Source organism: Lissotriton vulgaris, chromosome 7, assembly GCF_964263255.1.
Source record: "Lissotriton vulgaris chromosome 7, aLisVul1.2, whole genome shotgun sequence".
Lineage (NCBI taxonomy): Eukaryota > Metazoa > Chordata > Amphibia > Caudata > Salamandridae > Lissotriton > Lissotriton vulgaris.
In genome coordinates, this window is record NC_141695.1 from 659,739,008 (window position 1) to 659,765,918 (window position 26,911).

General features: G+C 44.7%; 1 protein-coding gene across 2 annotated transcripts in view; it reads right to left on the bottom strand.

Annotated features, from left to right (window-relative positions):
- COX11 (cytochrome c oxidase copper chaperone COX11) overlaps positions 1-26,911 on the bottom strand; it is a 118,471-nt gene that overhangs the window by 33,591 nt on the left and 57,969 nt on the right. For both annotated transcript variants that reach the window (XM_086930859.1, XM_086930860.1), the window contains one exon: positions 14,333-14,458. In XM_086930859.1, the coding sequence (XP_086786985.1) occupies positions 14,333-14,458 (126 nt within the window). The remainder of the gene's footprint in view (positions 1-14,332; positions 14,459-26,911) is intronic.

Consider the following 26,911-nt stretch of genomic DNA (forward strand, 5'->3'; position numbering starts at 1 on the left):
TGTTAGATTTTGGAGATATTCGCGCTTAGCGCGAATATCTCCAAAAGTTGGTAATAGGAGATAGCGATGTTAGGGACTGTTTCCAGTCGCTAACATCTTGGCACGCCACTTTGCATGTCATTAGTGATAAGTATCACTGACATGCAAAGCGGGGCCCAAGATGGTCGCTATCTCCTTTTAGCTGTCACTAACTGGTGTTAGCGACAGCTTGGTAATAGGGAGATAATTTTATCTCCGCTTTCATGGCTTTTAAAGCCAAAAAAGCGGAGATAAACCCCCTTGATAATATGCCCCACGATTCCTTGGGGGTTTCAGCTGACAGGGCTTGGTATTGTGTTACATGGTAATTTTTCCAGGAAACGTCAGAGGGTCGATGCAGGGGTTCTAGAAGAGGTGATAAACCATTTAAGCCTCATGAACAAGCGCATGGTCTTTTAATGATTTGTGAAGTACTCGGGGCGGCGGTGTGTGTGTGCCCTCTTTCAGGAGCGGGCGGGGGGGCACTGCCAGCAACTTGCCAGGTCAGGTAGTGTTCAACACGTGCATCACCCTTTCTCTGCCTGCTATTGCGCTCCATGCTTCGGAAAGGTAAGAAAAAGAACGTGCATTTGAGTTTGAAATGTCCGATCCTGCAGCAGCACACTTCCAAAGCCCACAAATGACAATAACCCGATTCAAGGCCCTATTCACCCGTTTTAAAAAAAATAGATAACACTCCAACAAAGTAAGATTATAAAACTTTATTAACTTTTAACTATAATGAACGGAACAAAAACTAAAAACATTTAAACATTTTTCAACTCAAAAAGCAACAATGGTTAGAAGCTGTCTTTTGTGCAAATAGTCCCAAGGCAGCACAACGTGCAGAGTTCTGGACGGCACCCAGGTGATGTCGCCTGGGTGCCGCACTGGTTTTGGGATCCTACAATGCAGCACAGAAAAACAGCGTGGGGCGTCCCGGGTGGTGCGGGGGGAGGCCTCGTCAGTAGCGGTCTGTTGTGCGAATAGTCCCAAGGCAGCAGAAGGCGTTGAGATGTTGATGGGACTGTGTCCAGTGTCCCATGGCTGACACAACATGTACGACAGGCACCCAGGTGATGTCCAGTAAACTGCCGCACTGGTTTTGGTATCCTACAATGCTGCTCCGAAAATTGGCGTGCGGCGGCCCGGGGGGGGGGGGGGGGGGGCGTGGGGGAGGCGGCGTGAACGGGCCTCCCCAGGTGGCGGCCATCTAGCTGAGTTGCGCCCGCTCTTGCGGCTACAGCGTCTCGCTCACCATGTTGTTGAGTTGCTCCCACTCTTGCAGTGCAGCGATAGGCGGCTGCCACATGGCTCTTAAAATGGCGGACGGCTCCTCGGTTTTGGGCCTGGTCCACTGAAATGGCCCTGGGACACCTTGGAACTCGGACGCTTGCCTGCTAGGGCTTGGGCTCCATTCTCGAAAAGCGTCCCCTCAGCCGTGAAGATTCTACAAAAGTCTTGGGGGCCCCCGACTCCCGCAGGCTTCCGGTGGGGAGCGGCTGCCATGATTGCTCGCGGAATGACCACGACGGAGCCACGAGATGGTGGTGCTCTCATGCTGACGCCAGCTTCAGTCTGAATGATCCAGAAACAAGGTGGGGCTTTCATCGTTTGGGAAAAAAAAATGTTCTAAACCAATGAAAAGTGTTATTTTTAGGTCATATGACCAAGCCTTCCATCTTTAGGAAACCAAAAGTAAAATGAACCAATGAAAAGTTTTATAAACAAGTCACATGACCTGTTATGCGGCATAGGGCTACAAAAAGCGTAGAAAATCCGTTGGCACGTGAGGCGGCGTCAGTAGCGGACCGATGTGCGAATAGGCCGAAGGCAGCACAACGCGCCGAGATCCGGATGGCACCGAGGTGGTGCCCAGCAAATTGCCGCACTGGTGTGGCCATCCTACAATGCTGCGCAGAAAGACGGCGTGTCCAGCTGAGTTGCGGTCACTGTTGCGGTACAGTGACTCGAACGCGCCGAGATCCGGATGGCACCGAGGTGGTGTCCAGCAAATTGCCGCACTGGTGTGGCCATCCTACAATGCTGCGCCGAAAGACGGCGTGTCCAGCTGAGTTGCGGTCACTGTTGCGGTACAGTGACTCGAACGCGCCGAGATCCGGATGGCACCGAGGTGGTGTCCAGCAAATTGCCGCACTGGTGTGGCCATCCTACAATGCTGCGCCGAAAGATGGCGTGTCCAGCTGAGTTGCGGTCACTCTTGCGGTACAGTGAGTCGAACGCGCCGAGATCTGGATGGCCCCGATGTTGTGTCCAGCAAGTTGCCGCACTGGTGTGGCCATCCTACAATGCTGCGCCGAAAGTCGGCGTGGGGTGCCCCGTTGGCTTATGAGGTGATGTCAGTAGTGGACCGATGTGTGAATAGGTCGGAACCAGCACAAGGCGCCAAGATCCGAATGGCAAGTCCTGGATGTTGAGTGCCTCAGTTGAGAGTTCTGAGCAGTGCTTGTAAGACTGTCTGAAGCTTATTTGCACCTGCTGCAGCTTCACTATTGCCCTGGTGTGGCCAAAGGTCGCACATGACATAGGCGGCCGGCTCCCGAGGTCCGGCGGAACTTTTTTCCTTTTCCTTTCTGCTTCTTTTCCTACAATCCGTTTCATCTGAAGACACGACCAGGTCCCTGAATGTGTGCAGGGGGACGCTATTGATTGAATGAAAATGGCGGCTTGACACAAAGCTGACTCAAGCGTTACTGTTGATGCTATACAGACAAAAATTGGTTTTCAGTTTGTACATTCTTCAGGTTTTTTTTTTCCATCCAAGTCTGATTGAGAGTTTGTAGAAAAATGGCTTCAGATTTTCCACATACTACTCTTCAACATTCTTCCTAAATGTAACAATGTGAAACTCACTAGGAGAACGGCTGTTTCTGTTTCCTTTCAAAATGCTGCCAACAATATTTTCTGAATGGAAGACACCATCTTGTAGCATAAAGGGCCGAAAGGGGTTCTGGTCTGGCCGATGGTTGGTGGAGACATTTTGACTATATCTTGGACCTGCCCGGCCTCGCCCAAAATGGCGCCGGTATAAATGGGACTCGTAACTCCTTGCCCGCAAATGTATATCTAGAAAATGTTATTGTAAGTGGCCCTGTCGTATTTTAATTACAAAATGTACATCCACCGATTCCGCAACTGTTAGACACCTTTGTTCTTGCAACCTAATGGCCCGCTCGTTACGTTCTTCTACAGTGTAAATGTCTCCTCATCATATACGATTTCAGTTTGCTCCGTGGCCGGCCCACGTGGTTATAGGCCCGTATTTGTATACTGACATTTTCACAATAAAGGTTTTTAAAACAAAACACGGTAGTAGTATTTACATTGGTAAAGTTTTTACTTTTAGTCACTGTTTTCGAATCAGTAAAAGGCAAGTGAAATAAAGCAGTCCAATTACATGACGGATAAAAGGTATAATATGTAGGAACGCAGTAAAGATAAATGGTCAAGGGCAGTTGTGTTTTTCATGTCTGCAATATAAAGTGATCGATAAGAATCTGATAATCAGGCGTATCGGCGACTAAGACAGCAGGCCGAATCTCTTTTACTCAACGGCTCCGTCATGGAAGGAAGAAACGCCCTTTTTCTCGAAAAAGGAATATATTTTACTTGCAAGACAGTTGTAAATTTTCCGGGAAAGTACATTAGCCTGGAATATTATAACATATGTTTGAAAAAAAAATATTGTTCGAAAACAATAAAAAGCGTAATTTTTAGGTCATATGACCAAGCTTTTCATCATTAAATTAACAAAAGTAAAATGAACCAATGAAAAGTTTTATTAACAAGTCACATGACCTGTTATGCTTACGTTACGCGCTGCGCGCCGCGCCTCGGATCACTTCCGGGTGCGGTAACGCGGCGTGTCATATAACGCATTACGCGACAACGTAGGTCAAGAATATAGTCAAAATGTCTCCACCAACCAGCGTTCGGAACACAACCCCTTTCAGCAGTCCAAAAAGTTCTGTTAAATGACAACAGAGGGGACAGGCAACAAGAACCATCAGTCAAAGAGGGGAGGGCAAGTTCTTCTCTTCCGGGTCATGTTGGGGCGCTACCGGAACTGATCGAATTGGTAGTCTACAGTGTTTCTGGATGTTTCAGACTAAAGCTGGCGTCAGCATGAGACCACTACCATCTCGTAGCTCCGTCGTGGCCATTCCACGAGCAATCATGGCAGCCGCTCCCCACCAGAAGCCTGCAGGAGTCGGAGGCCCCCAAGACTTTTGTAGAATCTTCACGGCTGAGGGGACGCTTTTCGAGAATGGGACCCAAGCCCTATCAGGGAAGCGTCCGAGTTCAAAGGTGTCCCAGGGCCATTTTAGTGGACCAGGCCCAAAACCGAAGAGCCGGCCGCCATTTTGAGAGTCCTGTGGCAGCCGCCTATCGCTGCACCGCAAGAGCGGGAGCAACTCAACTACATGATGAGCGAGACGCTGTAGTCGCAAGAGCGGGCGGTAAACAGCTGAATGGCGGAAGAGGCACAGTGTAGCAAAAGCGGGCGGAATGGCAACTGAAACGGTAAAGGGGCGCCCCACTACAGCGTGTCTTCAGGTCAAACGGATTGTGGGACAAGGTTCAGAATTGAAGAGTCATCAAAAGGCAAAAAGTTCTGCCGGACCCCGGGAGCCGGCCGCCTATGTCGGGGGCGATCTCAGGCTACACCAGTGCTATAAGACTTGGGGAGGGTGTCGGAGCCAAGCGTCTTCTCCGAGTCCATGGCCATTACACCGCCCCTCAGGGGCCTCCGTCAAGCTGTTTAGGAAGGTAACATATCACATTGTTTTCTAATGCAGTCAGGTCCACAAACGACACTCACTTACTTTGAGAATAGTGAAGCTGCAGTAGGTGGAAATAAGCTTCAGACAGTGTTACAAGCACTGCTCAGAACTCTTAACTATGGCACCCAACATCCAGAACTTATGCCATTTGAGAATGGCAGTGACATCGAAGCAACTCAGGGACCAAAACCATTAACGTACTTTCACGTATGAAAATCTTACTTGGGGAGGGGGCAGGAGCGAAGCGCCCCCTCCCAGTCAGCGCCACCACACCGTATGTTGAAAATTTGAAGCCATCGTTCTACAAAGTCAACCAAACTTGGATTGAAAAATCTAGAAAAATGTACAAACTGAAAACCAGTTTTGGTCTGCATAGCATCAGTAGCAACGCTTGAGTCAGCTTTGTGTCAAGCCGCCGTTTTGATTCAACAAAGCACAGGCATTGAAAAAGGCTCAAACTCAGAACTCTGAACTATGACACCCAACATCCAGGAGCTTGCCATCCGGATCTTGGAGCCTTGTGCTGCTTTCGACCTATTCACACATCGGTCCACTACTGACATCATCTTATAAACCAACGTTATGTAAATAGTTTTTTAATAAAATGTTTTACCCTGTTTCTTTGCTGGTGTGTTGTCTATATTTTTAATATTTGCATAGGGTTTGTCGTTATTTTGTGCGGGATGGGTGATGGAGCCGAGCTGTCTTGCAGCCCTCATGGTGTGGAGCTCAGTTCATCTCACTATTTTCGTATTTCTCATGAAGGGTTGTTCCTAATATTTCTATTTTAGCGAGGTCAAAAAGAGATCCAATTAGTGGCCTACTGATTTTGCTCGATTACTTTTATTTTTTTACACGATTTTTCACTATCTGCAAAGACTAAACAGAGTATTGCGACTTTGTGCTTGTTTGTAAATAGAGAATGATCCAAAGAGAACCAATTCTAAAACAGTAAATGCTTGGACAACAATCAATCAAATGGAGAGACAAGCAGGCACGACGGATTACAACGGGGGTAAAGGCCTGCGTTAACTACCCTTCAGTATCTGCAAAGAGAGAGTACTACTAAGACAAAAGAGGGGAGGGGGGGGGGGGTGCAGCGTTCAAAGCACATCAGCGTGCATAAATACGAAAATGTTTTTATCTATCACGTACTTGACATTTTAAAGCTTTTCATATTTGCTATTAAAAAACCAATGAAATTCACAGAAAAAAACATAGGTTATAGTGGATATATAGTTAGGAATTTGCATTTACAAAACCTTGAAAATTCAATGAAAAAACCATTGGTTTTAGGCCATATATAGTTAGGGATTTGCATTTACAAAACCTTATTTTACTCGCATAAAACCATTGAAATTCCATATATAGTTATAAGCGCTAACTATATATCGCGCACCCGCAATCCACTGCTCATGATGTCACATATTACATCATTCATGACATGGTTAGTGACATCACTGATGACATCACTGATGACATCTCAAATGACATCACTGATGACATCACTGATGACATCATCCAGTGACTGTATGTTTCTGTAAAGTTAAAATATCTCTTACATATTGAAGAATGAGTGGATATATATATATATATATATATATATATAATAAAGGAGGGAAAGCGGGCATTTAGCAATTTAAAAAAAAAGAAAAATGAATAAATATATGTACACAACATGTTCGTAAAACCTCCTTTGCAGTGTTTAGTTATAACAATGAGAATAATAACAGTCATTTAGGCATGCCAAATCAGTCCTTCAGTGGTGGCCAGACTGAGTAGGCTCCCCCAAGCTTTAAGGACCTCCTGGGTGTTTGCCACAGTGGGCCTTAGGGGACTTATTCATCAATGCTGTGCGTGTGTAGTAAATAAATTTTATCAAAATTGGCCATATGCTTCACAGTGTCCAACCTATAAAGCTGTTGGACTGACTTGTTTGCTGTGCGAATGCCCAGGTGGAGGAGAATGGGCTTAAGGTGGATTCGGCGAGCTAATTGTAGGGCAGCAAAGTAGAATATGAGCCAGAGGCTCTAGTTTATAATTGCAGAGACAGGACTCCATGATGACCGGACTTACTTTCACCGTTGTATACAGTTCTTTTAAGGGGAGAGGATGTAGTCTGACTGCAAGAGTCCTATGTAGGGCTAGTCTCCCCACCGGCTGCGTAAAATGTTGTTTAAGGCCGAGTAGTGTGTGGGTGTAGCTTTGGGTCTTGTGGAATCCTCTGGCTGCCAGAGCTTCAATGTCCAACATGCAAGAGCGTGATCGTACTTGTGTTTTTTATTATTGTTTTTATGGTAGCATACCTAATTACTGTCCCAATTCTCTGTGGCTAGTTGCAAGAGTTCTTTGGCAGAGGCGAGACCTGTAGACCAGGGATGCCAGGTAGTTGGAAGATATGATTTATAACAGCCTTCATCGAGTTCTCTGGTGCCGCCGTTGTTTCATAAAAGTATTTCACTAGAACCACCAACTAATATTTGTTAGGTGAGGTTAAATTCCAGACAAATTTAAGGTATCCCTGGGGCAGGCTGGTAGACTAAATAACTTTTTATAAGCTGTACAATGTATTCTTTCCAAATCCTGTGCATATTTACCTGGAAACACCTGTTGCGCGTAGTTGACAGATGGTAGTAGTTTCACCATCAGCACTATTTGAATAGCAATTGGTGTTGGACTGTCTAAGACGGCATAAAGTTTGCACGGAGCATAGGTGACCATTTTACCTTTCTGCTGCAGTTTGTGAAGGTGGACTTGTGAGCGTCCCGTTTCACAGATCCAGACCCCAAGATAATTATAAGATTGTACACAGTTCAAAGTTAATGGACCCAACCTCCACTTTGCCACTTTATTTCGGGTGGTGGCCAAAGATCACTATCTTGGACTTGGTTGGGTTAGTGATCAGCTTGTTTTTGGCATTGTACTTTGAAAGGGCTGTCAGCGCTTTTTGGAGGCCGATTTTAGTGTGATCCAGAAGAACCAGGTCATCAGCGTATTGCATCAGCTGGATCTTTGTGTGCCCGATCCTGAGGTTCGCTAAAGTGACTCCATGCCGAGCGCTGCCCAAGTACGCCTGTACGCACCTCCAAACCATGGCAATTTTTCTGTGGTGGACTCACCGGAGAGTTTAACTCTCACCCAGGTTCACAAGTACAGAGATCTGATGGCTTGTAGCAAAGACAGGCTAATGTTCCAACGTGCCAATTTCTGCCATAAAATGTTGCAGTCTACCCCATCAAGCTCTGCTGTATAATCTATGAAGCAGACAAAAAGCAGGGGGGTGCAGTGGCCATCGCTTGATTGGCTAGGTATGACATGGTATTGTTGTTTTCAATGGTAGAACCGCCTGATCTGAACCCTGTCTGATAAAAGGGCAAGAGACCTTCGCTGCCAATACAATTCACTAGTTTCGCCAAAAGAACGCTTGCATAAGCCGTGTCCTCGATGTCCAATACCAATAGGACAATCATATAATAGTTCCTAGGGTCAGTACTTGGCCCTTTTTTAAATATTGGATACAGCAGTGACTCCCTCCAGAAGTCTGGAATGTCCTCCAAAAGCCTACACTCGACATATAGCTGAGCCAAATTGTCAGCCCAAAAGTTGATGTCCTCCCAAAAAATGGTACAAATTACTGGGGGTTGGGGGGGGGGGGGGGGGTAGAATCGACCAGAGATGCAGTAAGGTTTATTGCAACATTGTCAACTTCCTACCCTTGTGTTGTAGTTCTCTCTGAAGGAGTTACATTCGGATCATAGGTGTAGAGGGTTTTCACATGGGCTACCCAAAGGCCCGTGGATACTCTCTGTTGGAGGTCCCATGGATTAGCTTGTTTAGATGTTACCAGAATTCTTGTGACTTGCTCAGCGCCAGCAGCTCAAAGATCTTCAACCATTTTGCCTCTGTAAGTATGTGTTCTGCCTTCCAGAGCTGTTGTGAACAGATCTTGGCCACTAATATGAGTTCCTTTTTTGGCAGACTCGGACCCAGTTTCTCAAATGAGATATCATCAGTGATGTGATCAGTGATGTCAAATGAGATGTCATCAGTGATGTGATCAGTGATATCACTGACCATGCCATGAATGATGTAATATGTGACATCATCAGCAGTGGATTGCGGGTGCGTTAAATATAGTTAGTACAACTAACTATATAGGAGCAATTTCAATGGTTTTTAAATGCTAATTCCTAACTATATAAGGCCTGAAACCTATGTTTTTTTAAGTGAATATATATATATATATATATATATATATATATATATATATATATATATATATATATATATATATATATATATATATATATATATATATATGTGACATTACTTTATTTATGTACCGGGGACTCCCACCCCGACGACAGGGAATGATTCGGGCATGTGAATCTATGAAAGACACCCCTAATACTGGATAAGTTAACAAATACTAAATAGATTTATTCTGCGGCCTTTTATGCTCAATTATCAACATTAGGCTATGACTTTTGGAACGACAACATTGAGAAAAAAACTGTTTGGGGCACAAAAGACTGGCAGGTACAAGGTTTAGAAGCATTGTTCAGAGCCTGCATCATCCCAGAACAAATACTGTTCTTAAATGAAACTGTTCAACAGACATCTTGTCTTGGCTTAGATAAAAGATTTTTAAAAACCATCAATACCTAAGCGCACACCTGATAGTAATAGAACTACAGATGAGGAGGTAGACGTAAATTATATTTTACAACAAAATAGAACTAATCCTGAATGGAAACAATGGTTAATCTGGCCCTCAGACACGAATAACTGTCAAGATAGATTCCTGAACAAGACACAAGGATTTACAGTAACTAGGCCAGATACAAGATATATCCAGAGACAACATCAAGGGATAATAACGACTTACAGTGTAGGGAAACTGCGCCTTGAGTGGCTACAAAAATCCACACTCCCAGAAATAAAGCAATACTTAACTTTACTTAAAAATGACATTAATTTACGAGAATTCTTACTTGGACCTCGCAAACCACGTCATAAATGTTTCACATACACCGGTATTTACGCCGCTTACAATGAAGCATGGAAAGTCACGCAAATGGAAACTGCAGAGCGAATACGAGAAATTTATCGTATTAATTTAGAAAAAGGAATCTCTGTAGTTGACAATGGGTTAACAGCTCTGTCGTTCAGAATCCATTCTTTGGACAACATTGTATCTTCTGCCATAGACATAATGGAAGAAGACCTGCTAATGTTACAACATGCCAGTCTCAATTATGTTCTATAATGCTGCTGGGCTGGACGTTACAAAACCTTTGTTCTGGCTATGTGCCTTGGCGTCTAATCAACACCACGTCATTGTTTACTGTATTTAAGCTTACAGATAAACAAATCTCTTTGGCACAGAGGGGAGCAGACTATACGGTGCAGAGCATAGAAAAACTGGAGTGATTACCTTTGACCGTTTCTGAGAAACCATCAGTTGAATGGATAATACACGATACCAGTGACGATTTTCCAGTTTCAGTAATGCTTAAAACACATACCAGCAGGCCTGTATGAAAGAGTGGGTAAGGAGTACATAAAGTCGACCTGGGATTTACCATACACACAAATGTTGGAGTGGGAGAAAGGAGGTATTTCTTAGTGGTAAAAATTGCAAAACCACGTTAAGCGGTACACTTCTATGTCAAGGCATTAATTTACATGGAGCCTGTGAGGGTTCTTCAAACAACTTATCATGCCACCGGCAGGGTTCCCCGGCAGCAGTGATAGATCCAAGTTTTAGGCAGCTTTCCAATGGAAGCTACATAATGCTGAATGATCACAGCTGTTGTGTAATGATGCCAGGGACAGCCTATCTCGTTAGTGTGTCAGCCAAGGTCACTTGTTGTATGCAAGTATTGTTTCCAAAAACTAAGACAGACGGGGAGTCGCCACTATGGCCTTCACTGAGCATCTCTTCTATACGAATTGATACTTTAAGCAGAATGAAAGCCATTCTTTTACAAAAAACTGTGCCACTGACCTCGTCCAGAGAGACGTATGATCTGCAAGTTGCAAGGTCCTCTGCGGAGATACATGCATTATTATCAACAAACTGCCCCATACATTTCGCAGAAATGTTAGGTCGTATCTTAAACATGTCTGATACCAGTGGTATTGTAAATGTATTTAAGACGATTTTTTCGGGACTGTTAGCACCCTTTGAAGCAGTCCTGGGCATTTTTCCTAACTTCGTGCACTCTGTGTTCGGCGACCTGCCTCATCTTGGGACTCATAGCAGGGATACTATTTTTATTCCTTCTGCTTCGTTATGGCAAGTCCAGTCACCAGCGATACCCAGATTACCATGGAGAATGCTGTTCTGGCAATGCAGTATCGTGAACGCATAACACAGATCCTTGGCTTGGCTCGTTTGAGAGATCTGAATACCACATGGTTCCTGTCATTCAGAACAATCTGGCCAGATTGTATCTTACCTGTTCTACGATGCCTGCTTTGTGGAGAGGAATGCGTGTTAGATATCTGTCTAACACTTCCTTCGGCAATGCCAATGGATGTCGACGCATTACTGGGTCCAGTAACGGCTCATGTATTGTGTTGCCCCAAAGGCTACCATTCCTGATGACGCCATTCATTGAGATCTCACCTGCAATTCCAGGTGTAGGTGTGATACACAGACCAACAGGAACACAGGTACCATCAACTGCGAACATTGCTAATGCGACTGACGCTGATGGCGGTGCTTCTCATCTGGGTACGATTGACCTACTTAATGAAGTGGCTCAACTTTCATATACTGTGGTAGACGATTTCTTTGCCAGCCTAGACAAATTAATGTTTTCTCCTGACACCAAGTATAACTTTTGAAGTTAGCACACAGCGTTCTTTCAACTCTGAAATTCGACCTTCACTTTTTTAAAACAAATAACTATTTTTTTATTTGACTTTTTCCAAAAACACAATGAACTTTGGCACAAAGCAATCTGCTTAAAGTAGAACTATTCTTAGAGAACAAGAATTCTTTGAAACACTTCCTAGAAACAATATGGAGATAAATTGGCAAACAAAAACAACTTGTATATTCTGCTATGGGATGGTCTCGATTTTTCTTCTGTAACTAAGAGCCATTTCATAAATGTAATTTTGTGATTCATTCGGTTAACATCCCTAATATGATATTATGTATTTTGGGGTGGGATTGTAAACACATACTTTAGATTATATGTTTTAGTGCTTGAACTTAGTTGAACATAATAACGTGGAGTGGGTGTTGTATAACATTTTAGGACCATATTGTAATTTTCCCAATTCATGCTCTTATATAGGTATAAATCACCATATCCTTATATAGGCATAGAAATCATAACCATATTTAGACATAGCGCATGCAGTCCAAATACGGGAGGGCTACTTCCACTAGTTCAGAAAATCCACAACGATTATTTGGAAAACTCGGCTTCAGCAGCTAGGGACTTCCCCTTGCTTGAATACTGACTTGTCCAAGAACTCGTGGATTTTTCAAAGAACTGACTCTTTGATGACGTTATTATGTCCACCTTTACATCAATCTCGGTACCTTCAAGGTATAAATATGCCCACACTTACCATAGCAAACACACGGAGGTGTGGAGCAGTTCGGCAATCTACTTGCCCGACGCATCCTGCTACAGCAAATGCTGAAGGGAGCCGACCCTCCAGCAGACTCACTGAGAGAGACGCTGTCTTTTCTCTTCCTGAGAAATCCAGCTCCAGTGTTTCCAAGCTACCCTTGCGGGTTGTTGGGAAATCGAGTCCAGAGACTGGCCGTCTTCATTCTACACCCAGGTACGGAGCTGATTAGACCCTTAGAGAAATCTTGGGTAGATTCTTGGCAAAAAATACTACATTTATGCTACACCTCACTTACTCCTTCCCTCGTACTAAACTTAGGTTAGGTACATCGGGGTAGGCGTATTTTAGACGCACCAGTCGATAACTTTTTAGCCTCGGTTATTTATGTATGTATTTATCTATGGTCTAGGAACCATACAATGCTCTTACAGTATTATTTTATTCTATTATATTTTGCAACCAGTATTACGATTGTAGTAGTTCACCTCTTATGCTTGAGAACGAAGACTGTTCAATAAATACCTTTTATTGAAAAAGCCCATCTCTCTACTTCTCTGCAACTCTGTTGAAACAAAGCATGCACGAATGACTGATTAAAATATCTATCTATTGTTTCCACGACTCTGAAGATCAGTTTTATCTTGGGGAAACAAAGTTGTCATGTTTATGCGGTTGTCAGAAACTAAATCCCTTCTTGTGAACTCAAGAAAGTTTCTAGTGACACAAGTCCTGCATCACATCTATAGGATATATTATTCCAATGCGCAGAGCCTATTGGAATATAGGAACTACACTACACTTCCTCCAGCTGCAGATCCTGCTGTACAGGGAATGCAGATCCTGCTGTACAGGGAAGAGACGAGCATTAACATCCCAGGCCATTAATATTATTGTTCCTGGAAATTTTGCTGGAAGGGAGATTCAAATAATTCCAGCCAAGAATACATTTACTGATGGTCTTCTTTGTGAATATAAACGTTTAAGTAGAAAGTATCTGATAATGCTGTTGCTCAGACCCATTTCTACCACTGAAAATCAGAGGCCACTTATGATCTCATGATGATCTTGGTAGATATTAGTTTTAGGGCACCAGCAGATGCGCTACCCTTACCCCGGCTACTGCCTTTACTATTCAGCACCACAAAGCCTTCTAATGACTGGTCCTCCCTCAAACAGGACTCCTGAAGAAATACCAAATGGAAGGGTTTCAAACTTTCCTCCAGTTCACTACTGTCTTCAGGCGTTCAAACCCATGGATGTTCTAACTTAGAATTCTCAGGTTTGGAGAGGACCCCTCATTCTAGGGGAAGATAGTTCTGATGCTTCGGTCTGCATCCTCCAAAAGGTACTGTAAGGGAAAAAACCTACTACCCTGTGCCCATGATGGCTGCATGGGTGGTCTATCATTTACTATAATCACTCTTAGGTCATTAGGTGGCTGGCAACTTTGCCATCTGCATTCAAGCCTTAAGGGTGGATTGTACAATATAAATCGCTCCCATTGGGTGATGGATAATCGCTGTGCATACTTGGGACAACAGGAGGATTAGAACCTGACTGGGGGGCTAATGGGAGTGGGCTCTTTTTAAAGGGGCATGAGGCTTGTAGTCCTTGCACAATGCGGGGCAAAATAAAGGAGATTCTGGAAACTTCTCTACCATGTTCGCCAAGTTGAAACCCAACTGAGGTTAGATTAGGAAGGAAATCAAGTAAAAAGGAAACAGATACTTTTCTGCAGAGTTGTAGGATTTCATAGGATAGGTTTTAGGAATGTTCTAAAACTGGGTACTGTGATATTTAACTACTGCTGTTTCACGAGTCAATGCTGTCATGAGAAAGGTATCAAGCACAATTAAAAAATAAATATATATTTTAAAAAAATATATATATATACACACACTTATTTTTACCTGTATTTTATTGAAGTATTGCCCAGCATCGAATGGTACCACATTGTAGGTAGAAATTCCAATTATGGGCTTATCAGTTGGATTCTTTGCTTTGTAAAAGGCCAATGCAGTCTCTCCAGGAGCCAGCTGTAAAATAATGTATTGTTGGTTATTTTGCAATCAATTAATTATTCTCAAATGCAACATGGTAATGAAAGTGTTACTACTCCTCCACCCTTCCAAACCACTTATCAGCAATCAGTCAAAACAGCCTCGCCCTGTAGCATGTTTCTCACGCTCTTCCTTTCTTTTCTCTTTTACTCAATCCTCAGGTTGTACACATGACAGAACATGCCCTTTAATAACATGTGGTAAAACGGAGGACTGCTCTGCAAAAGTAAACATTTTATCAAGCATTTTCAATGTATTTTCACTTTCCCACATTAACAGTGAATATAACCTCTTATGAGAACCACCTTTAAGGTAAGATACCACGTTAGGCTCACATTAAAATGAGAAATTAAACCAGGTCTTTCCCCCTTTCACAGGAGAAAATAGCTTCACCACGTGTTTAATTTATCCGGAGTCAAATCACTTCTCTTAGAAAATCAAATAAATACCTGGTAAATCTAGAACACTGCAACGCTGTCAACAGGACCCCAAAGTGGAAAAACAGATAACCAATCAAGCCTTACCCTTCATTAAACTGAGACATGCATCCACTCGAACATTAGACTTACTCCCACACTTTCCTCAGACCTCTTTTTGTCTCCTCACAATAAATACTACTTTATCTTACTTTGCCTTTTCTCTAGCCTTCTTTCTGCACTTTCAGCCCTTTGCATGTTCTTGGCTGCCAGAGTGGCTATATTCTCTGTATAAGAATACCTATAATGAATGAATGAATGTTATAAAGAGTGATATGCTTCAATCAAGAATGCGGAGAGCATCATATTTAAATGATTACTTTTCAATAGAAGCCGACATCAAGAAAGAAAGTGCTTGAAAAACACAGTGGGCACTGCATGAGTTTAGACATATAGTAACATGTATGAGGCACGGTAAGAACAGGGATCGATAGACATGGGTGATTTGATCAACTTAGATTAAGTAGGATGCCTGCCAAGCTGAACGCAATAGGGTAAGTTTCCTGTGATTGAGCAGAGTCTGGCACAAAGAAGGAACAACTGTTCAGAGAAAATAGCCATGCTCTCTGGTAGGAAACAGAGGGCAAAGAAATGCTCCGAAGATGATGGACAACTTGAATTCCATAAACTATAAGGTGACTACAATAGAGAAACAATAGATTTAAATCACAAAATTATACATGAATGTGTAACAGGTAATATATAAAACAAAAAACCCAGCTAATATACTAACTTATTTATATAAAATATATATTTTATTGAGCATAAACGGACATACCAGATGTTACACGACCAATTAGTCATGCTGAACATGCGACTGTGAGCCACTGGAGATATATGTATACAGTCACAATGTGCATTTCTTTCAATAAGTATGTTATGGACTGATCCACCTGATTCCACATAAAGGAGAACACAAAGCGATATTGTTCCAGCACTGTCAGTATAACACAATGTAACCATGCCTGTACAACAGACATAATTTGTAATTTGAACAGGGGTTGGAGGAGAGGATGGTTGGTAGGGGAGGGACATAGGAAATGAAGATGCATTCCAACACATCCCATGTCAGACGACTAGGTGTGAAATCATCATATACTGCTAAGTTTAATCGATCATTAATAACTTGTCCAGATATGTGGACATTAGGAAAAAAGAGAATGGGATATTTCAATATCAAAGTATACAAGACCTTTGGTCGTACTGAGTTTGGAAGGAGAGACAACCCCTCATCTCCATTCAAAATGAAATGGTAGCTGTGGGGAGGTTGCAAACCTGCTTGTCTTCAAGATCCATTTTTTATTGCAGATCATCGCCTTTCTAGACATAAAATCTTTATCTGTCAGGTCTCGTGCATAGGTCTCATTCATATGCTTGGCTCATTCTCCTTGATCTAACCTTTGGGAGGATCAAGGGTATTGTACAGTACCGAGTGCTCTAGAAAGAAAGACTCCTTCAGCTGGAGTAGATTTGTCATTCTCTGTCACCTATTGCGTCTTTTTGTCTCTTGATCTCGCATCCACCTACCATCAGATTAGACTACATCAATTTTGAGAAATACTGACATCTTTTGTGACTCTCATGGGGGCAAACACATTTTATGAGGATTCCATTGGGGCTGGAATCAGCAGCCTCTGTCTTTTAGAGAGTTATAGCGTCTATTTTAGGAAATCTAGACGTGGCACGTTGTTTCCAGTGTGTTTAGAGTTCTTGAGAAGTCTCGCTCTCAATTAAGAGAAATATCAATTTGGCAACAGTGAGATCTGGTATTTAGATCACACTTGGACTAATAGGTGGAGTCAAAACAAAACCTGATTTAATTAACACAATTTGCAAACTTAGTTCTCCATGGAAAAAGAAGAGGCAGTGTCATTCCTGCGCATGGATGACTTTTTAGAAATTCATAGCCAACCTTTCAGGTAAAACTAGAGTGCTGCATAATTTGTGTAGAAGAGATAGGGAATTTCTTTAAAGTCCTAAATGTCAAAAAATTATTTAAACAGGTAAAACAAGAGTTGAGGAAAGCACCTGATTTCAAGGCCATTGGGATATTGCGTGGTTTAGATTTGTATGGGTCCTGGCAGAAGCAGTGGAAATCCTCTGCAACCTGTCAGGGGGCAGATGTGGGAGTCCGTTCAGGGCAAACAGTCAACTGTGCTATGGTTTTATTCACTTGTTTATGCCAGTGCTACAGAGGTAGGACCCTTTCGGCCTTATTCATTTTTTCATAGTGTCTTTGCTGTGTGTATACTAATGCATTCTCTTCCTCTGCCAACTCCAATATAGTCAGGTTTTGTCTAACTGGATGTAGGTGACTCCATGTCTCTCTAGTCAGGTGGTGCTTCTATTAGATCTCTAGGTTCTAGGCTTTATGGTCCTCAAGTTACCGTTGCCCCTTACTCTTTTCTGATGAGAGGACTTAGACATGAGGATAACCTCACAAACTTATTTTAGAAGATCCAACAAACACTGTAGTATACTCTTCCCTACTGTCAGTGATTTTGATTAATTCCTTAGGTTGCCTTTTTAGCGTGTCAGTAAATGAATATCATTAAGTAAGCGGTTATTAAAGTGCCAAGTGACTATCCTATTCATGGTGTGGAATGAAGTACATCCTCTATGGGACATGCTCTGAGATACTACTTCGCTCAATGGCAGTAGAGATGCACATCTAAAGGCTTATGTAGAAGACGAAAATGATGTCTATACAAGTATCAAGGGGTCATGAGAAATGCTTCTAGTTTAAAGTGTTTGAATTGCTTATTTATTTATTTAGGAAGTTTTATAGAGCGCGAACAAGATCCTTGTGGATATCAGAGCGCTTTACATTGAGCACTATTAGATATACAAACAAATAAATGTCGGACAGAAAAAAAATCACGTATACATAACATGTCGTGCAAAAGCAGTATGGTACATAACAGGAAACAAGCCCGATGATTCAAGTCAGGGTCAGTTCAGTTCGGTCTTTAAACATGGTAAGAAAAGTGGGAGCTGTTGATCTCATAATTTAATTAGTCTATGATCAGGTGTATTTTGCCAAGAGAATCGCTTTAACTTCCTTTTTAAAAGACGAGTAAGAAGCATTCAGTCTGGTTTCAGGGGGCAGTGTATTGCATATTCTGGGCGCCATCCCTGAGAAGGATCGTTTATAAGTTTTCCTCTTGTTGAACCTTTGGGGCGTCAGTAGTAGGTTTCTCGCGCTCCTTGAGGATCTGACCCCACCCGAGATCGTACCTCCATATGTATTTTAAACCCACTTGAATTACATTCAATAATGGAGTGGCACAGTAAGTTTCAGGCACCGTGTACGAATGTAAAAAAAGTGTATTGTGGTCTAACTTGATACGCTTCTGCCTCAGTCTCATTGGATTTACTCCATAGGCCTCTAGTGGCTATGAGAATTACTTTTAAATCTTTATGTCATGTTTTTTTATTTTTTTTAATTTTTTTTGGTGTTCAACTGTTTATTGCACGTTGCACACAGTACACTGCCGTTTGCGCCTACAACCCGAAGGCCGGCGGCATAATAGAGCGGGCACCGAAGAGATGTGCGATGGAATGACACAGCCTTGTTACCGACAGCCAGGAGGCCCGGTGGCGTTTGGTAGTAGTATATGCCCCGCAGTGTGTACCGTGTGCAATACAGATGTGGAGTATCGTTACAGATGAACATTTTCTTTTTCAGGAGCGTAATGGAGGAACATATCGGTAAAATAGTCACATTTTTCCAGAAATAAAAAAACCAAGAAAGAAAAGCAGGTCAATGAAACATGAAATGATGGTTCAAAAGGTGTCATTACAGTATTCGATTGCAGCATTAACCAGTCATGCTCCAATTGTGTAGCCAACATATTAAGAGCTACCCACGTTCAGGAACAACATCTACCGTGAGCATCCAGGGCGGCAGACTTCACCCAGCGCCATTAAGCGTGTGTGCACACAATGCAGTAACCCATTCAGCAAGGCAAGCAATCAAAAATAAAAAGGGAAAGAAAGGGGGACAGGGAGGCAGCCACCAACTGTGCAGGTTACAAGCAGGTAACAACCACAGCCATCGATACCCCTCAACCGATACCCTCCGGGGCCCTCTCGGTAGCTGGTGTAGTTTGAGTGCTCTCGATGGTGCTCGCAATGTACGCACGGTATGGGCCCCAAATGTCAATCGGTCTGGATGTCAAGGGAACCATTTCAGAGTATTCGGTGCTGTTGAGGTTGCAATGTGCCATGCTCTTGAGCCAGGAATTGTGGAGAGGGGGACGGTGGTCGCACCATCTAAGCGCAACTTCTCGTTTGGCCAGAAGAAAGCCTAGCGCCGCCAGTCTACGCACTGCCCTCGGAAACTCTGCCACATAACCCAGCAGGGCGATCTCAGGTATTGGGGTCAGGGTTAAGTTCAGCATGGTACCAAGGGTAGTATGCACTCGGGACCAGTAGTCATGCAACTTAGGACATGTCCAAGAAAGGTGAGCAAAACCAGCGAATTGGCCACCGCATTTGGGACAGTTATGAGAGCGTGAGGAGTCTATTCTGTGGAGTCGTGCTGGTGTGAAGTATAACCTACGCAGGAATTTGAAGTGTAAGAGTTTGTGTTTGCTATTAATGGATACGTTTTTGGTAGCTTTGCAGCACCACAGCCACTGGTCATCGGAAATAGAGTATCCCAAATCGGCCTCCCAAGCAGCACGGACAACCTGATCTCAGGAGGGGAGGAGATCGCAGCGCATTCGATAAAGTTTGGAAACCAGGTGTGCGCCAGAAGGGTGCTGAATGAGAAAAGTGAGGGGTGTCATCTCCTCCGGGGAGAGGGGAAACGTTGAGAAGGAAGCGCGCAGTAGGGATCGAAGTCTGGTAAGGACGAAAGAGTCCATGAACGTCCTTTCAGTAAACCTGTGATCCTCCGTCAGCGTGAAGGCGTGTCCTTGTGGGAACAGATCTCCTATCGTATCTATATGGAACTTGGACAACGTGTGGCGCACCACCGATTCCCCGGTATCGGGAGCCAAGTGGCGTTTGGCAGTGGAAGGGCCTGGGAATATAGCTGTGGGAGGTCGACCAGTCGGCGCAGTCTCCCCCATGCCCAGCACGTAGATGAAACCGTTTGGATGTCTTTAGGATCCCTCGGGAAGCCCGACGGGAGTGTGGTAGACAATGAACCCGGCATTACCAAGTCGGCCTCAGGCTTTAGATACGGGATCCTGGCGTCAGGGTGAAACCATGTGTATGCATATGAGCACTGCGCCACCAGAAAGTAAAGGTAAAAGTCAGGGACGCCCAGTCCACCCCGGACGTATGGGAGAGTTAGCACTCGCCATGCCACTCGTGGGGTTTTGTTGCCCCACACCAGCGTCAGGAGCAAGGAGCGAAGCTGCGTGAAGAAAATCTTAGTGAGGGGTATGCAGTGCTTAATTTGTGCCGGTGCTTTCCGGTGCTTAGCCCCGGCACTTATTTCTCAGGGCCGGGTCTACCCTCAATATTGACTCATTTACGTTCGCACGAGTCTTCCCAGTAAAAGCCGTCAAATATTTCAAATTGCATGCTGCACGGACGTATGCCTTATAATGAGCACATTCCGCCTCTATGGGGAGGTACTGCTGAGAGCACACAGGGCAGGGAGCAGCGCCTGCCAATGCTCCTGCCTAAGGCAACATACATCGTTCTCTCGGCCTGTAATCACGCCTTTTCCCTCCTGCCTAAAAGAAGCAGCGCAGCCTCCACGGAAGTTCAACCTTTTCCAAACTGCACCTCCCCCCACTCTCTAAATTCCGCCCGCCTCTCCGCTTCCGTTTCCTGCCCTTGTTCTGACTTCACCTGAATAACGGCAAACTACGTGTATTTTCCTTTATGGAGGGAACAAGGAACATTTTAAAATATTAAAAAGACAGTGGCTCTGGCCTGCTCCTGCCACAGTGCCACGGGTCTGCCTTTACAAGCCCATGGAGCAACCACTGTAATAAGCAAAGGGGTGAGGAAGAGCGCTCATGCTTCTCTGGGTGGCTGAGGGGCCCCTGGGCTTCGAGTGTCTCGTCACTGAGAGCTGCATGGCCCCACCACGCTGTACTCCGACCTGTGGGCCCTTTGCCTATCATCGATTCGCACAATGAAGACTCGAGCGTTAAAAAAAGTGGAGATAACAGCCTCAGAGAGCATCAAAGAGCAGGACGAGCTGGGTGAGTACGCCCCCTCCACGTCTCCACACGCGGACCCCAGCATGTGTTATAGCCTAATTATACCCCCGTAGTTAGTAGAAATTATAATTGTTTTATGAAAAGGCCTATTTGTTTAATAATACCCCCTCCCTCTGCATTTTTAAGCACTTGCAACTGTGGAGCTTCTCCTATTAGGGGTCGGGTTTAACAGTGTCTTGTTTCTTCTGCTATTCATAAGAAATCGTACTGCTGTGGATGAGTATTTTTGAGGGGGCATGTGTGGGCCTGCGAGTGTCCCCACTTAATTACTGTCTGTCTCGGCCCGCAGACACTGGATAATGCTCCTGGGATCTGTTGCCGTAGCAGTCATGAGTGACCCTAACCATCAAAGCTACATGCCAGGATTTACTGTTCTGGAGGCTTGACTCGAGTTCAATGACGACAGCTGGTGCAGCAGGCACCATTAGCTTGAGGGACAGTCCGTCCCCCAAAGAGCCACATTCGTGGCTGAGGTATTACCAAAGAACCAGCCATTTGAACCAGTTTAAAACCTCAGCAATATAGTGAGTAATTCTGTATTAACTACAGTACAAATCTCATTAAAAATGCAAAATCAGTTATTGACCTTTTAGTACAGGGAATTTGCAGCACTTTCTAGGTCGTTTGTATACCTTCTCACTGCTCAGAAGTGGATAGTTATTGATATCTCTCTTTACATGGACTTATTTCCTTGGTCACATTTATGAGAAACTGTTACTGAAGGTGTCACACATTTTGAACTACAATGCCGCTCAAATGCAATTAATCTTTGGAAATGCCACATATAAACAATCGGAAAAGTTGGCAGCTGGGTGTAATTTCTAATATTTATATGCTTCCCTCTTCTTTATTGTCCGATTTTGCTTGCGAGAGAGTGTCACTCATAGTCGTTGAATATCACTCATAATTGCACAGAAATTATGAAAATGTCTCAGATAACCAATCTGAAACCTTGGCAGCTATGTCCACATCGCTCATTGGCGGCACCCTCTGTTACTGATTGCTCCCGCTGCTCTTCCTGGCACTGGAGGGCTGAACATCCCCAAGCCAGGTGCTGCTTCCTTTCCCTGCGGCTTGTGGTACGAGAATCAGCTTGACGCTGGAGGCCATTGAGAGCCGCTACCAATGGTGAGTGCTGAGGTGTCATGGCAGGGGGGGGGGGGGGGGGGGGGGAACAGCGAGGTGACAGGAAGCAGAGCATGTCTGTACTATGATTGGTTCGTCAAACTGATTTCTCATAGATTTCATCATATTTTGTCATACTGCTACCTTACAGAACAATGTTCTACTTCGTTGTACATTAGATCTGCTCTCTGGGTGATTTTGAAAAACAATATTCTAATCTTGTTGTTCTGAAAAGTGTAAATTCATGGCTTCTGAACCGAAGATGTCTAGGGAAAAAAATAACTACATAGACTATTTTTTCAAAACGCAAAAGCTGTTAGGTAGGTAAATGACGGCACAATTCCAGGTATGCTAATTTAATGATATTTTTTAAAGACACACTCTTTCTCTGCTTCTGCTGGCGCCCATTCCCCAGCATGCTGACCATACACTAAGCTATTTGAGATGACCATCTCTCCCATGTCCATAACCTGTGTTTCCAGGAGACCAGAGCTGGTGTCCAGTGTCCGGGGGAGCTTCTACATTTTAATAGCGTCCAACTGTTTGCCTTAAACTGTGTGAAACTTTGACATCTTTCTTGGAACCCATCCTCTTCCTTGCACCAGCACCCTTTCCTTCTGTGGCGGTCTTCTTCTCTTGAGTTCTGTATTCTCTCTGGCAACATACCACTGGGGTTGACATGGGCGGACTAGCCGTCCCAACATTACTATGATTGAGCACTTTGCTGTATGGGCATCAGATATATTCATGTATGCCTATTGAGCTTGCCATAGTACCTGTGGAACTGAGGGCTGCTGCACATGACCCCTTAGTATCACCTTTTTGAGTCTGAGCATGAAGCGTTCTGCCGACCTATTGGCTGAAGGCCTTCTTGGGTAGCTTAGGAAAATGTCAATGTATGCAAGATCTGTGTGGTGTTGGAATGGGCTGGTAACTCCTGGGCGATACTTATTGTAGAGCATGTCTGGCTTCCTAGTTGAATTTTCCTCTCTGTGTCCTCACCACCCTACAAGGCTTGCTTGTGTATATGTTTTATTTACTTAATTGTTTAACACAGTTTAAACATTAGACCTGAACAGGTAACGGTGCCCTCTGCTCCATTTCCGACCTTTGACACTACTAGCTGACTTTAAAACAGATATTCTTAAAATATTGCATGTGCCATCTAAATATGAGTCTGCCTTGAGAAACCACTTAAACTTTTCAGACAAGGTCAGGCGGTGCAGAATCTTTCTCGATGTTAATCCTGTCAGCAGAAATGTTTAAAAGCTTAACATTTGCAGAAGCTCATGCAGCAAACATATCTTTAATGACCCTAAAAAGTTAGCTCTGCATTTTCGCATCGATTGGCCTTCGGATTGCAATGCGTGGCTGGCCTAAAATTTGCACTCAAAAACATCAATTAATGTTATGATAGGAAACACACAAAAAACTTACCAAATGAAACCTAGCAAGCTTTAAGGAACGTTTTGTTTGTGACATGGTATTTGCACAAGTGCATCTCTAACTGGATGCTAGAAAGGGCCAGTGTCCCATCTATGTCTAATAGTGTCCAAGAGGCATTTTTCATCCGCTAATGTTTTTGTTGTGCAGTTCTGATACATATTATGGTATTTGTCATATAGGGTGTGTGCCTTTGTTATGGCCTAACAACACTGTCCAGGGTGGTATTTGCAGAATTGTCCTGCCCGAGGCTTCAGTCCCTTCTTATATGATGGAGAGAGACGAGTGCACCTGAGAAGGGCTCTGGGACATCCAGTCAGAAGCTGGGAAGAGCCTGAGACCAAAACGGAGAATGCCTTGTAATGTACACTGTGGTAGTGCTGGGGGACCGAAAGGAGCATTGCTGATTCCATGTCAAGGGAAGAGGATGTGGCATAATGGTCACATCTGCCCACTTTGGAATGTGGGATCCAGGTCCAGCTTCAAGTCTCTGGGTCGGCTCAACATCCCGTGATTCTGGGCAGATCACGTCACCCGCCCATGCCTATCAAGCAATTGAATGTGTCCTAGGGTAACGTAACTTGTGCTCATGTAAATCGTTATAATAATCTGCAAACAAAAAAGGGTGAATAGGAGATGGAAAGTAAAGGTGCAGTGAGTAGCCTGGGCCTCCCAGGCCATAATCCACAGAAGAAAATGACCTCCCAAGTAGGCAGCAGTGCCAGTTGAGGAGGTGGGTGGCGCAACTAGAGTAAGTGGGTGGGGCCACTGGTGGAAGTGGGTGGAGCCTAGGGAAGTGGGTGTGGCCTCCTAAAAATAATTTGAGCACCTGCACTTCATATTTTACAAATTAAGCACTGGGGGTATGGGTATATTGTTGAACAGGTACAGAAACCTAGGCAAGACAATCATTTTGATGATAGCGACACGTCCCGCCATGGACAGTGGGAGCCTATTCCATTGTTCAATTTGCCCCTCCAGGGCCGACAGCGCAGTGCCGTAATTCAGTCTAAGAATGGAGTCTGTCTCCAAATGTATATGAACACCTAAGTATTTCACGGAGTCGCGGCACCACGTAAGGGGAAAGAGCTGGACCATTCGACAGTGCTGGGCGTGAGCGGGAATATGACCGATTTGTGCCAGTTAATACGGAGGCCAGAGTATTTGCCAAATCTGGTGATTTCTTGGAGTAAGGGCTCCAGGTTGGTTTGCGGGTGTCTGACGTACAGGATAGTGTCGTCCGCATATAGCGAGACCAGGAGTGGGCCCGTGCGGAATTGGAGGCCACGATGTAAGTGCCTCTCCTGGAAGTGACGGACCAGTGGTTCCATTGCTAGGATGTACAATAGGGGAGACAGTGGGCAGCCCTGCCTGGTACCGCGCGCCAGCCGGAACTGGGCAGTGAGGGTACCATTAAGGCGGAGGCGTGCGACGGGTAGGGTATACAACAATTCGACAGTGTTGACCAAGCATTCCGGGATGCCCATGCGGCGCATTACAGACATCAGAAAAGGCCATTCTAAGGAGTCAAACACCTTCTCGGCATCCAACAATATCGCAGCAGCTGGCGTGTCGGGGTCCACCCTGTGTAGAACAGAAAACAGGGTGCGGAGGTTGAGGGAAGTGGAGCGGTGAGGGATAAATCCCGACTGGGCAGGTGAGATAATGGCTTCCATCAAGAGGGAGAGGCGCATGGCAAGGACTTTCGCTAGGATTTTATAATCAAGATTCAAAAGGGACAGGGGCCGGTAGGATTCACAGAGTGTAGCGTCTTTGCCTGGCTTAGGTACTAACACAATGACCGCCTCCCTCAGAGTTGGGGGTAGGCAACCAGTTTCGAGCGCCTCTGCATACATTTCTACCAATTGGAGAACTAGGAGGTCTTTGTAGGCCTTGTAGAAGTCAGCTGAAAACCCATCCAGCCCCGGGGCCGACGAGTTTTTCATAGAGTCTATGGCTTCTTCAACATTCTCTGCTGTAATGGGGTCTGCCAGGAAATCAATCATCCATCTTTCTAAAAACAGCATGGCAATCTCATTCAGATGATCCCCTCTCTCAGCGGCATCGTCAGTCAGGGTGGAGGTGTAGAAGGACAGGAATGCGGCACAGATCTCAGGTGTGGTGTGTACCATGTCCCCCGTCGGTCCTCTAAGCTCAGTGATGTAGGAGGAGGAACGGGGGGGACTAAGTAGGCGGGCTAGAGGTTTGCCAGGTCTATCCCCTTCCCCATATTGTCTGGCCGTATACGATCTGGACAGGAAGCGGAGCTCCCGCTCAGCCTCTTCCCGAAAGTCCACCATTAATTGTAAGCGCCTGCGTTCCCTGTCCTCAGTGTGGTGTAGCAGTTGCGCTGAATCAAGCGCTGCTATATCGCGCTCTATGCGTGAGAGGGCAGACCTGACTTCACGAAGCATTCCAGTGTGTTTAGTGATGCAAACTCCCCTGATGGTTGCCTTAAATCCCTCCCACAGAACAGCCTGGGTATCTACCGAGCCTGTGTTCAAATCAAAGTACTCAACTATGGCCTCCCGGAGCTCCTCCATGAAAACCGGATCCTGTAAAGCCTTCCCAGGGAAGCGCCATTTCCTTCCATAGCCCCCCTCCCGGGGGATCCCCAACCGAAGCACTACAGGGGAATGATCGGACAGTGTGCGTGGGAGTGTAGTGAGGTCCGTCACCCACCCAACCACCTCTGGGGACAACAGCCAGTAATTGATCCTGGTCCAGGTGCCGTGAAATCCTGAGTAGTGGGAATAGGCGGGGGTAGCAGTGTGTAGTAGTGTTTCAATGTCCACCAGGGAAAAGCGTGTACAGATGTCACGAAGGACTGGGCGTGAATGGGGTCGTAAGTCTGGGGTAGTTGCTGTGCTGTCCCTCTGTGGGTCGAGAAGAAGATTGAAATCCCCACCCATCAGCAGTAGGCCAGGATCCAAGTGTAACAAGTGTAACAGTATGTCATTGAAGAAAGCGGGAGTGTCAATGTTTGGGCCATAAATCCCAACGAGAGTGACCCTATGTCCCATCAGGGTTCCTGCAACTATTACATATCTGCCATCCTTGTCAAGGATGGTGTGATGCGGTTGAAATGGGAGCCGTTTGTGGACACAGATCGCCACCCCCCGGGAGTATCTGCTGTAGTTGGCGAAGAATCGATGTGTGCCCCAACTCCTGGGGGTGGAATTTTAGTTTGCGAGCTA